At 32.5% G+C, this 14,555-nt stretch overlaps 1 protein-coding gene across 1 annotated transcript; it reads right to left on the bottom strand.

Annotated features, from left to right (window-relative positions):
• Positions 1 to 3,047: 3,047 nt before the first annotated feature.
• Positions 3,048 to 14,555, bottom strand: LOC127703033 (low-density lipoprotein receptor-related protein-like). The gene is made up of 8 exons (XM_052207416.1): positions 14,456 to 14,555; positions 12,910 to 12,980; positions 11,071 to 11,202; positions 9,522 to 9,647; positions 8,262 to 8,393; positions 7,119 to 7,250; positions 4,087 to 4,212; positions 3,048 to 3,271 (listed from the first exon to the last, which is right to left on the bottom strand). The coding sequence occupies exons 2-8, from the start codon at positions 12,968 to 12,970 to the stop codon at positions 3,201 to 3,203; spliced, it is 780 nt and encodes a 259-aa protein (XP_052063376.1). The 5' UTR covers positions 12,971 to 12,980; positions 14,456 to 14,555; the 3' UTR covers positions 3,048 to 3,200.

The following is a 14,555-nucleotide window of genomic DNA, read 5'->3' as shown; positions in this document are numbered from 1 at the left end:
TGTACTTTGTCGACTTGATCAATCAAAAGATGTATATTGTTGTCCTATACAACATCAGCATATTAAAATGGTCTTTAGTCTGGATTTGATTATCAGTTGCTATTGGCTTTGAACTAGCTTTCAGTAACTGCGAGTACTCTTAGATCGGTACTTTGGGTCGTTTGTCTTTTTCTAGATTTTTTTTTCAGTTTCATTCCTATCTGTTGAGTCAAGCCCTATCTAACTGATTTTTACAGTTGTTCAAATGTTGTGCTGTTACACCATTGCCTCAGGTCATGGGGAGGTTTGAGCGCCCACAAACAGGTTTAACTTTAAATAAACTTATTCAATAAGGTTTTTTTATTAGCTATTATTGGCTTTGAACTAGCTGTCAGTAACTGCGAGTACTCTCAGATCTATACTTAGTGTCTTTTTGTTGTGGGGATGTTTAAGTACCCTGCCACGTCCACTCTGTTTTTGTTAGATGTTTTTTTTTTTTGTATCCATCTAATGAGTTAAGCCTTTGTCAGTGTTTGTTTGTTTGTTTTTTTGTTTCTGTATAGCATATTTGTTGTTCGTTTATTGTTTTGTATAGTTTGTTCTTGTGCTGTTTCATCACTTTCCCAGGTTAGGGGTGGGTTGGGCGCCCGCCAAACATGTTTAACCCCGCCACATTCTGTATGTGCCTGTCCCAAGTCAGGAGCCTGTAATTCAGTGGTTGTCGTTTGTTTCTGTGTATCATATTTGTTTTTCGTTCATTATTTTGTACATAAATTAGGCCGTTAGTTTTCTCGTTTGAATTGTTTTACATTCGTCATTTCGGGGCCTTTTATAGCTGACTATGCGGTATGGGTTTTGCTCATTGTTGACCTATAGTTGTTAATTTTTGTGTCATTTGGTCTCTCGCGTTGGCAATTATACCTAATCTTGTTATTTTTATATTAACCTCATAACATTCTGTATGTGCCTTTCCTTATTCAGGGGTTTGTGTTTCAGTGGTTGTTACTTGTTGCTATATGTAAAAAAAAGATGTGGTATGATTGCCAACGAGACAACTCTCCTCAAGAGATCAAATGATATGTCTGTTATATCTGGTTTTTTTTTTTATCCTTGTTCCGAAGGAAGGGGCGCACTGTTTTACCCCTGTCTGTCTGTGTGTCTGTGCGTCCGTCTAATGAAATTTCGTCGCAATTTTCTAAGGAACTACAAATAAGTTCTCCCTGAAATTTGATTTCAGTCTTCATGTGAATACGCTGTACTGTATATAAATATAAACTCATCATAGATACCAGGATTAAAATTTTGTACGCGAGACGCTCGTTTTGTATACAAAAGACTCATCAGTGACGCTGTGTGATGCGGTTTCAGATCCATCGATTGACAAATGCTGATATATTCTAATAGATAATAGCCATGTATGAAATTGTTGTCGCATTTTTTTCTAGGGAACTACAAATGAGAGCTTCATGAAATTTGAAAATTTTAAATTCAGAATCAACGGACCATCTCGGCCATGTTGTCGAATGTAGAGATCTTTTCCTGCAGTTATTTTTTTCAATTTCAATTCTCTCTTTATCCATTATAGTATGCAAGATAGCAATCAAACACAATCAAGTACGCAAAAATATTGAAAACATTCGTCATTTAGGAGCTTTCACTGCTATAGCGAGTCGGCCTGGGATTTCGAAAACTCATCTTTTCTAGATGATAGACACCATTTGCATTTTACTCCTAGGTTCTGTTTTTAGCTATGTCGGCTATGTTGCTTAGGAGGCAGGATCATGAGACACAATTCTTAAACTAGATACTCCATTTGAAGGATGATCGGAGCCAAGTATGGTTCCAATTGGCCCAATAGTTTCAGAGGACACGATTTTTGTAATAGTAAAAGGACGACGACGGACGGCGAGGGTTGATGGACGACGGACGCAAGGTGATAATAATAGCTCACCTGACCCTTTGGATAAGGCGAGCTAAAAATAAACAAAAAAACTTACAATGAATAAACAAAGAAAAATAAGAAAAAGGCAGAACGGTTTACTTTGAGAATAAAATCTTGTGACTGTTAAATAAATCAACGAACTTATTCGAAAAAAAATGAAATAGTTGCGTTATTATATGCAAAATTTTTAAACAATAAAGTTTCAATACCATGTAATTTATGCAGGTCAACATTACGAGAACGGTACTGGTTCATTAGCATGCATGCATGATGTAAAATTTCATGAATGTTTTATGTTCCCGTCGAAAAGGGAAGTACTATGGTATACCATTCTCTGTCCGTCTGTCAATCCACCCGTCCATTCGTCCGTCCATCTGTCCGTCAACACTTCGTGAAAAAAAACTAAAATTTGCTTTACTGATTCTCATGATATTTCAAGACAACATGAGTGTTGACAGAAGAAAGCTGTCTTCGATTTTGAATTTTTAGGCTTTCTCGTTCCAGGAATTTTACTTTTTGAATTAGGGCAATTTTTTTATCCATTATGCATGGATTGATTTCCTAAAAACTTTACATTTTTGTCGGGATCGATATATGGAAGCTCCCAATTAGGCAGTGTAGTTTATGTCATTCATTGTATCGCGAATGAATATACAAGATTCAACCAAAGCCTGTTGATCCTACGTTACTTACGAAAGTAATCTATCAAAAGTCCCTTTATATAATTATGTTTTTACACACTCTAAAAACGATAAAAGTTCACAAATATCATCATTTTTAGGGCAATACTCACAAAGTATTTGTTCAGTAGAAATCGCCTGATATTTTATCTGATTTACAGTGATGTTTGAGTTTACAAGCATTTTTTGCTCCTGTTTAATTTACCCGATCGACTACGTATATACATGCATAGATTAAATCATATAAGGAAATAAACCGCAATGTACCTCATTCATTCAAACTTAAAAACACTAAGAATGATTAATGACAAGTGTGGTTTCAATTGATTTTCTGGCATAAGAGGGGGATTTCTTTGAGACAAAAATTCCAATTGTTGGTGAAATAATATTATCTAAGGATACAAACTACTGTCAACTTTTAATAAAAAGCTAATAAGAAATACGAGTAAGTTAAATTATGCTTTAATTAATATGATTTTTTTCTAATATCATGTGCTTATATTTCATTAGTGTAAATCTGGTATACAATGTTCAATTGGAAATACCAAAAATTAGCTAAAATGTCATGCACAGTTGAAGACATCAATATTTAGATATCTTTATTTTGATTTCTGTAGTCCACGCACTGCTCTGTGATAGTCCAGGAAATTATGTATATTTCTTTTTGCTTCTGAAAAATTGAATAAAACATTATCCTAAATGTCGTAGTGTTCAAAGAATGCAATAAGACTTATAGCTAAATACAGGCGTTGCTGATGGTAGGAAGTCGATATAGTCGATTTTTAAATTCTGAATGGAATCAGAAAACTAGAACATGTGGATTTGCATTGATATTGGGAACATCTTTTATAACATATAACGATCGATCGATTGGTGTTTAATGCCACTTTCAACACTATTGCGCTATTTCGTGGCGGTCAGTTTTTATAGGTAGAGGAATAACATATAACGAGTTTAAAAAAACTCAAATATGGAATTAAAGTTGTGATGTATTCTTTTATATTGAAGGTTTGAAAGACCAACATGTTTACTTTATTAATTGACATATGCTGTGAAATACTTTCAGTAACTGCATGACTCTTAAATTGGTACCTTGTGTCTGTTTTCTTTGGTAATAGTGTTTGTTTTTTTTTCTTTCGTGCCGATCTGATGAGTCAAAACATGGTATGTTAAACTTAGCCACATTCTGTATGTACCTATCCAAATTCAAAGGCTTATAATGCATTGGTTGTCATTGGTTGCTGTCTGTCACACTTGTTTTTTTCTCTTTCTGTTGTTGTAGCATAAAGCAGGCCATGAATTTTGAATTGTTTCACTTTATGTCTTATTGGGATCTTTTATAGGTTACTATACGGTATGAGTTTTTTTCATTGTTGAAGGCAGTTGTTCGGTGTCCTTTATTTGTTTACATCTATTACATTTGAACTCTGGTATGATAGTTGTCTTATTTGCAATGATTCATTTCTATTCTCCTTGAATATTTACCCTTGCAGCTATCTTCATCTTCATCAGATTTATCATCACAGTCTGCTTCTTTGTCACAGAGGTAAGATTTAAAAATGCATTGTAATCCATTTTTACATTTAACCTCATAAGGCTGACATTGTTTAGCTACATTAGAATAAGTTATAACAATAAATCATCAACGAATAACTTAAAACGGTACTGGACAGATTTACTTCATCCTCTCAATAGCATTTTATAGACAAATGGGGACCATAGCTACACATATCTTGTATCTGATCATGAAAACGTTTACTTTGTTATGAATCACACTGATTCCAACAACAACTACACAGAAGATGACATCATCAAAATGCTGAACTTTTTGATCGACAACACCAACGAACATAGTTGTTGATTTTGATGGATTAATATTTCAGCAAACAGTTGGTATTCAAATGGGTACTAATTGTGCACCACTACTAGCCGACTTGTTTTTTATAGAAGTCATCACGCTTACTGGAATACTCGATTTCTAGTTTGTCTCAATATTTACATTCGTTTTTCCCATGATGTTGTTGGTTTCTTCTCGACATATTAGGTTTGAATGTCCCTTCGGTATATTCCGCTATTTATTTTAGTTATAGAATAACTACATGTGAAGGGCATATTTGTCTGCATAGACTACTATGACAGTTATGCGAAATACGCAAATTCTTGTAAAGAGTGTTCGTTTCCAAGACCTTGCTGATAAATATTCCGTATCAACTTCACAAATAATACATGATGGTCTTGAAGTATAGATTCTAGGTACTGACGTTGTATCATCTTAATTACGTGTTTAAGTCCCCCTGTTTTGTCCTTGTATATTTTTAACCTTTACTGCTTATCCATTTTTGGTAATTTAACTATGACGTGGGTCGGTATTTATACATGTACATTCTGCCATTGTGTTATTGTGCTATGGTCAATTTTGGTCAATTTTGAGTTCTTGTCTTTCATTTTTGCTTATGTACTTTGCCTATATGCCATTTTGTGTTTCTTGGTTGAAACAGTTATTTGTTTTAATAGTGATTAAGATTATATTACAATGTTGACTGCTGTACCGCGATTTTTGATGTTTTTACCTATAATGTCTGTTTGTTTTGCTCACACATTGTTGTCAATATAATGGAATTCTGTGCGACTGTCATACAAGTGAGAGCTTTATCTAGCTATAAAACCAGGGTTAACCCACCATTTTTTCTTAAAATGTCCTGTACCAAGTCAGGGATATGGCAGTTGTTATCAGACAGTCTGTTTCTATGTATGTTGGCGTTTGCTTTTGTTGTGGTTCGGTGTTTCTGTTGTTCCGTTGTTTTCCTCTTGTGGTTGGTGTTTCCCTCGGTTTTAGTTTGTTACCCGGATTTGTGTTTGCTTGGTCGAGTTATGGCTGTTGGACGGTGGTATACTACTGTTGCCTTTATAGATTATTTTGTGTGCTTGTTTGAATTCGTCAGTCAGTTGTGGTGTAAATCTATGATGTACGTTTACACATTGTTAACTGCTTGATCCCAATTATTGTCACATTAACCTAATATGTCTGTTTGGGTTGCTTACCCTATTTTCAATATGACGGAACTATAAGAAACTGTCTTACAAGTGGGAGGTTTAGCTAGCCATAAAACCAGGTTTAATCCATCATTTTCTACAAAAGGAAATGCTTGTACTAAGTCAGTAATATGACAGTTGTTTTCCATTCGTTAGATGTGTTTGAGCTTTTTATTTTGCCATTTTATAAAGGACTTTCCGTTTTGAATTTCCCATGGAGTTCAGTATTTTTGTTATTTTACTTTTTCTGTATATTAAGTCCCATTCCTGGTGATAGTGTAATTTCAGATACACGTGTTGACCGAAAGAAATGACAACTTTGTTGTTTTCACGTTTAAATAAAAAAATAAATTAGTTTGTTCTGCATAACGCTAACACTTTAAATAATTAAAACCCTTGTCACAAGCAGAAAGGAGATAACATTTTTTTTATATTCAAGCAATTTCTGTTTTATCCTTCAAATGTTTTACTTTGATTGAATTAAGATACATGTACATCAGGAAATATGTGAATCAAACACATTTCAATTTAATATACAGTCAACCCTGTATAGAAAGATTACCAGTCCACAGGAAATTATCTTATAAAAAAGGTGGCTTTGAATCAAGGTTCCATATGCAATGGTATTTCTACAGCGGGAGAAGAAGAAGTTGACCTCACAAAAAGTAAAATAACAAAAGTAACAAACTCCAAGGAAAATTAAAAATAAACATGTTTTCGTTAAATAGAGGCGAACCTTTTAGAAGGTTTGACTGTACTTGCTATAATGTTTTCGTTCGGTGGGAGTTTTGCATGGTCATCTCAAATGTCAATTCGAAATGTATTTATCTTATACATTTTTGGTTTCTACATTCTGTCCTAAAGCACACACTCCAAGTATATATACAATATTAAGTCAGTGTCAGAAAAATATCGACTTTTTTGTATGAGGCTAAGAAACTGGCGATGTTTACCGAGATCTTCAACTGTTTCGTGCCAAATACAAAAAAAAACAAAATATTTTTCTAAAAACTAATATTGCTATATACTACAGCTAAAATGGCTACGTTACAATCAATTACAGTTATGAACAATAACAAGTATTCTCTATCCCTAAACGAACACCAAAGTGTCAAGAAAAGTGAAATCAGCATTGCACGAAATATCATTTTGTTACTATATTTGGCAGATATAAAGACATCAGTAAGTGTTCTAGCTGCAGTATTATCAATATGAGGAATCTTTGATTTATGTCTTCTAAATGGAATTATAAGATTTGAACATTGTGCCTTTAATCAAAGCGGTCTCACAAGACGGTGTAGCTGCAATATCATAATGATGTTTTGTATGTTTTGCTTTCACCCTTGATAGCTAAAATGTTCTGAAATCGGTATAATAAAAGTAAAGATAAGCTTTGCCTCCTTTGGGAAATATGAGGTCTATATGTATATAGTTATAATAGAATAGATAACTTTCAAGTATAACAATAACTGTTTAAGATTTACCTCCACACATGTTTACGTCTTCGTCTGACTTATCTGGACAATGAACAAGACCATCACATTGGTACCTTGGATTAACACAGTGTACTCCATTCTTACATCTTACTTCCCCTTTGGGACATTCCGGTGCGTTGGCTATAACGAAAGTAATCAATGAACAGAAAATACAAAAAAAAATCTACCGGCCATTTATACCTAAATGTAATCGTTACAAATTTTCTATACTGCATTTCTTTTTTTCTCTCTCTTTGAGGAATTTTCTTTATCTATTCAATCAAACGTATTGCCAAATATCTAGAAGAACAGTTTAGACGGAAGCGACCAAAGATAACAGCCAAACAAATGGAAACAAAGCATCATTTAGATGAGAGTAAATAAGAAGTGTGTCCCTTCAGGGCTATAGTAAGTTTCAAAGCACTTTCAAAACGTAAAAGTTTTTAAGAATTACAACAACAAAATAAATGTGCTGAACAATGATTCCGAAGTTTATGCTACCCAATGAAATATAAATATTCAAACAACAAATTGAACAAAACAAGCGACTCGCTTATTTTTCAAGAATTTATTAAATGATCAAGCATGATTCTAAATATTTGAAGCTTTTGTTTGACCTTAGACAGCTACATGAGATTTGTAAATTTTGTAAATTTTTTTTTAATTGATAGATATTTTTTGTAACTTCTTAATAATTTGTACAGCAAGCAATGTTGGTGAATCGATGCAAACATCGCTTTTTTCCCTAAGAAAGTGTGGACAGCCATTTTTATACCGGATATGCATGATAGAGAAATGAAGAAAACTATATTTGATTTTACGAAAAGTCAACCTAACAATACAAATATTTTTTTTAATGAACATAAACATCCTTGTCGTGTTTAAGAATACTTTTTTAATTGCTTCATTTACTTTGAGAGTACTTGATTAGGACTTCTCTGTTGAGCACCAGTAAGACTAATGCTGAATGAAAGTCCGTTTTATATTGCAGATTAAAGATAAAGAACAAATATCTAATTCATTATTTTATTGCTATAAAAAGTCACCGACAACGTATTATTGGCTCGTTTGAGTACGAATTTCAAAAGTTTAACAACAAATACAGAAACATAAGTAAAGTTGTACATCATGAATATATTGAAAATAAATTACCTCTACAAAACTCTGGGTCAATATCTGACCGATCGTGACAGAAGGAATCTTCTGTTCCTGCACATAGGAAATTAATGCGAAAACATTGCAAGTTGTCTCTACATTTAATATAGCCACTTGGACACTGGAAATCTGTAATTCATAATTCGAAATATATCAGGTAAAACAATATCATGTTCTGTGAAAATGGTTTTGAAGAATTTTTGTTCAATGATTGTCTTTATTATTACTATATTTTTTGGTTAAGATTTTTAACGAAAATCTACGGTTACATTATAGCTCTTTTGAAATAAAAGTATATTAATGATAAAACCTGAACTCAAATAAAGTTTTATCTAGCACATATTTCCACTTTGCCAGATCTTTATAATGACAAAGCTAAATTTACAACATAAACTTACTTGCGGATGATATAAAAATCATTTCAAGAGCTTGAAAAAGTTGAGAAAGAAGCGTACTTCAAGTATTTTCACTTGACGAAATTACAAACAAATTCTTTTCCAACAACGTTCTTGTGTTGTTTAAATGACAATTTGAAAAAAAAACTTAAAAGCGGAGTAACATCAATTAAAAAATATATTAAAAACTCAAACGTGTCAACTTTGCTTGTTTGTTCTCGCTGACGGGTGTCACTAGTGTAGCAGATGCAGTCGAACCTTCCTGCTTTTTGGTTAGGTTCGTGTTGCTTATTCTTCAATTTTCTTTGCACTATATTCGTCGCGTTTTTCTCGTTTGTCTTATTTTCACACTGTGGTCTTTTTTCTAAAGCGTGATTGCTTCTGATTGTCTTCGCGATTTTTTTGCGAAGAATAAACATTTTTTTTTATGAAAATATATGATTACAAGGTTATAGAATATCACTAGCGACACTAACGACATGTTTTTGTGGTATAACTCTTCAGATATCAGTAAAGTCGTTTGATCTGTAATTTTACCGATTGCGTCCTCTTCCTGATTCTGACATTTAGACGGAGTTGGGATTCGCATAGCGGGTGATGCTTGCATACCAGAAAAAGTTTATTCTGTCAACGCACCCGGTCTTGTTCCTTTTGGATGTCATGGGATTCTTTCATTTTTTGTTTGTGACCTTGATTTGTCTCTTTTTAATCGATTTACGAGATTTGAACATCGGTAAACTACTGTCGCCTTAATCTCATACTATTTTTTTGTTAACTTAGTGTAAGTAGTATAACATATATATGATCACTTCCGGATAAAGTTTTTTAAAAAGTGCATGTCGAGAATTTATTTATGAATTACCTTTGCAGATTTCTGGATCTTCATCAGATTCATCGTTACAATTTTTATATCCATTGCATAGAGAATCTCGACTTACACATTCTATGTTATTTTTACATTTCAAAGCCCCACTTGAACAGTTGAAATCTGCAATTGATTAACAAATAAGACACCAAAAAAGGAATACGGATAATTTAGTACGTTAAATATTATCGAATAATCTATTTACATACGAGTGCATCCCTGCGGTTAAGACGCAAGTTGTCGAAATCAAAAATTTTAGTAAAGAGTCCACAATCGAGGCTTTGGTGTGTAACAACAATACATTTTATGTTTTCAATGAAAAGGAAATTACAATTGGAAAACTTGTCGTTCGAGAGCAAGTACGCATACAAGGAGTCAGAAGGTGGTTTTAATCATTTTTGTATGTAGTCAATCTTGTATTGCTATTTGATTTTCCAGTTTCCTTCAATCTATTTTAGTTTCAAGGTAACAGACAAAGATTTTCAAAGAGGTCAATAAAACATTTTGTAAAAGGACAATAATTTCATCAGGAGTCATCTATTTTTGGTAGAAATAGAATGTATTCCGCTGATTGGACAACAATATGTTTATGAAGACGACATAGGTTGTCACTAGTATCCAATCATTTTACTCATTGGACAAAAGTTAAAGCTTCGATGCTTAAACAATGTATTGTTGTAACGGTTACACATGGAAGATTCGTCGTAGATTTGAAATCTGATTTAGAATAACCTGGTGTCAGTTTGCTTTGAAACCAATGATGTGCAATCGAGTGTAAATGAGATTGTTCAGGAATTAAACTCTAATTTAAAAAAAATCAAAAAAAAAGAACAAAAATATGGAAGAATGAAACAATATCAAAAACTAATTCACAATACAAAACAAAAAAACGTATATTCTGAACAAGAATAGAATTTTCTTCAAAAGACTTACCATAATAGTTTTGTTCATGATCTTTTACAGTAATGATTTGCTTGAATTCAATCTCCAAATTAGCGATATAATAGCGTACTATGCTTATTCTTTATTATAAGTGATCGCTATTGAGCATATAAAGTACAAACTATATATATAATGTTTGGTTTAAAAGATTATATCTTCAAAGCAATATCAATTCAGTTACGATGTTAGAAAATGAAGTGATCCACAGTATAGATACTTTACCAATATTTAAACAACGCTTTGTGCTTAACAGTGCGCTATTGTAACTGAGTTTCATAACCATACAGCCTCATAATCTTCCTTACTTGGCGACCTTTTTAAACGGTATTATTATAACGAAAAATTTCAGCATTTTCTAAAAGAAGAACTTCAATGATTAAATCTTAGGACACGTTTTAATTCTTGTAATGTTGTTGAAATAAAAAGAAAAAGAAGTTCAAAATATTTTTCTCTGTCCACATTTAGTTATTTTTTCCAATCGACTTTTTGTATTATTTACTACTTGTTCTTCGGTGATTCAATAAATTGAGACGCTAGACAGTAACCACTGGGCGTAGTCCAGTGGACCACAAAGATGATACGTGTCCAGTTTACAAGACATTACTTTTGCAGAATTCAGGATCTTCATCAGATTGATCTTCACAATGGACATATCCATTACATAGTCCACCCCTTGGAATACATTGCACGTTATCCTTGCATTTTGTCCCACCATTTTCACAATTGTTTTCTGCAACTGACAAACAATCAGGCCATTTTAAGTGAAAATAAATAAAACTTTTCCGAGAAAACCAATACATTGTTTGAATTTTCAAACAAATAAATTGAATTGGTTTTTATTTTGAAAACATATCATTTGTGTTTTCCAGCACAACGTTTTATTTGATCGATTATATCTAATATCTTTGCATCTTTGGAAGACTCAGGATGCATTTTGTTAAGCCACCTGTATATTGTTGAAAAATGTATTTTGCATTCTTAGTGTTTTTTTGTTTTTGTTTTTTGTCATTTTATCTTTAGCTTGCTGTTTCATTGATGAATATATCCAACATCGCCTATAATTCATAGTTGATTTTTTAATTGATTTTCGGATGTGTCCAAAGATTAAATTATGGAATCAAGATGTAGTAGATGCGGGATATATATTCCACATATTATTGTTTAAACTGAAAACTTTGTGACAAAGTCGTTGCTAGGGCAAAAACAACGTCAATATTTACTGTAAAAAATGAAAACAACACGTTAAAAATTTGATGCGTCCGAAGTGCTTTTCTGGATTTACCTTCATCAGGAACGCTCAAAGCCGAATATTTGAAAGTCAAGGATGTATAAAGACCGAAAACTTTGCAGAGCATAAACCAAAAAGGATCTAAAAAATAGCCAAATCCATCTAAGGCCAACTTTGCTTGAGGGAGTTGAAACCTTAGTTTCAGTATAATTTCAAAATTTATAAACGGGCAAATTTAGATAGTTTGATATAAATCATGTCAGTACCGGAGTACTGACTACTGAGCTGATGATACCCTCGGGGACTGATAGTCCACCAGCAGAGTTATCGACTAAGTGCTGTAAAAATTCCATGATAATGTTAAAGAATTGGTAATGAAAGAAAACAATTTGCATGAGCTTTGAATTGTAAGTAAGACACATTTGAAGTTGTTCTATATCATTTTATATCTTTCACTGTTTGAAGAAATATTATGTGTTTGTGCTATATTCTAAGTTGCTGCTGAAATTCTAAGTTATTTAAGACAATGACAATTATGATAAGGTAAAAAAAGTTCATGTTATCGCTTCGGCCGCACAAAAATTTATAAAATGTTATTTTCATTTACTATAAGTACAAATGTAACTAGAAATGGGTGTATACCACTGCTGGTTGACTGAAAGTCCCCAGGGTATTATCATCTCAGTAGTCAGTACTTGAATACTGACATAATTTTCCACATTTGTTTTTAAAATTCCTCGTTGCTGAAATAATGAAGTATTTATAAACAAAAGTTTTAACTCACTCAGACATAGTTGACCTTAGCTGAGTTGTTCAATCTTTTAATGTCACTTTTGATAAATTTTTTCCGTACGTTTTATACATCACTGGCTTTGGGTTTGAGTGTTCATGATGAAGGTTAACCCAGAAAAACGTTTCCAACGCACTAAATATACAAAGTTTATTTTCCTTATCGTTGTACAATGTATCCTGATCGAAAGCTATCAATGAAATGAACCTTATATGATCAGATATACATAAATTTCCCCAACTTCGCACTTTTTTTGCCCTTTTAACTTTTTTTAATCGAATGCCACTGGTGAGTCTTTTGTAGACGAAACTCGCATCTGGCGTACCCAACAATCAGCCAGGTATCTTTGATAAATTATATATAATACAATGAATCGTTAAAACTTCAAAAGATATAAAGTAATTTAATCTTTATCACATGCTTACCTGATATTGAAAATGCTGTGCAGAATGCATTCACAAAGATTGTCAACGGAAGATAATTCATTTTGTCCTGTCTAAAAAAAATATGTTTTACAACAATGACACAGACTTATGATTCAATGTGTGTACTCTATATAACTAGACAAAAACAGTTAATCTGACACTATTATGAGATACCTTCGCCTTGTCCTTGTTCGTTATTGCTTCGAACAAGGAAGATATGATAATCGTATTAATTTCTGATTCTTGGGTAAATTTTAATTTTTTGGAACATTACTTATTGGAAAAGTCTTTGTAATTTGTGATGCATGTATATAAAAAAAAAATATGGCATGATTGCCAATGAAACAAATATCCACCAAAGTTTAAATGAAGTGGATGTAAGCAATTGTAGGCAACCATACGGCCTTCAACAACGAGAAAAACCAAAACCGTATAGCATGCTATAAATGGCCCCGACAGCAATTTTACGATAATCAAATATGACGGACATGAACCAACGACAACCACTGAACTACAGACTCCTGACTTTGGACTGGCACATCTAGAATGTGGCTGGGTTAAACATATTTGTATGCGCATACCCCCACCCCTGACCTGGGACAATGGTGCCACAGCACAATATAAGAACAAACTATGAAAGCAGTTGAAAAGGGCTGAACTCATCAGATCGAGACAAAGCAGAAAAACATCTCACAAAAACACAGACCGTAGTTTGCAGGATGCTTATACATCCCTAACAAAAAAAAGACACAAAGAACAGATCCGAGAGTACTTGCAGTTACTGACAGCTAGTTTGAAACCAATAACAAGTAATTAAAAAAATCATGTGCTAAGACTTAACTATCAATCAGTACACATCCAACATCTAATAGATTTAGTGTCGAGACTTCATCAACAGTCAGAGAAACAATGCCAAAATATAGGTATCGACAGATTGTAGTACCGTGAAAGTGCATATGATAATATTTAGTTTGGTTTTAATAGACTGATAACAAAATCAATATTTATACCAATAAAAACAATATTCAAAGATCTAATTACAGTGTTGAATTAGTAACCTTTAAGAATAAGTATATTTAAAGGATTGATAAGATTTGTTCCAATTGGATTAATTGTCGTCAAAGAGAATTTAAAAAAGATTCCCTTATTCTTTAAATATTATTCATTTATTCATCTAGTTTTTATCTTTTTTAAATTTTGGACCTTCTGTAAAAATTCATAATATTCAAACAGACTACATTACTGGAAATATCTGCACATCAAATATTGCACCTGTATATTCATAAAAATAATATAACCTTAACAAACGTCCGATTAAACTATGTAAAAGATCAACGAAATGTAATAATTTATTAAAGCTCAATAACGATTTCCATTTACATTTGTAAGTCGATATTGTTATTAAGATATACTTTTTTCTCATTAAAAATGTTTCTAATATTATATAGCTGTTAAAACAGTAACTGGTCTTTTAAAATCATTGAAATTAAAACATTCTTGTGAATTTTCATCCGATTTAAGATACCATTCTATATAATAATCTTACCTGAGACAAATATGTTCATATAATAGCCATGAAAGACCCTAGTCCTAAGTATTTATACTATTTCAATAGTACATATGACATTTGTCGTTTAATTTTAGTG

Source organism: Mytilus californianus, unplaced genomic scaffold, assembly GCF_021869535.1.
Source record: "Mytilus californianus isolate M0D057914Y unplaced genomic scaffold, xbMytCali1.0.p SCAF_5, whole genome shotgun sequence".
Classification (NCBI taxonomy): domain Eukaryota; kingdom Metazoa; phylum Mollusca; class Bivalvia; order Mytilida; family Mytilidae; genus Mytilus; species Mytilus californianus.
The sequence above is the reverse complement of the archived record's forward strand: the minus strand, read 5'-3'. Positions and strand labels throughout refer to the sequence as shown.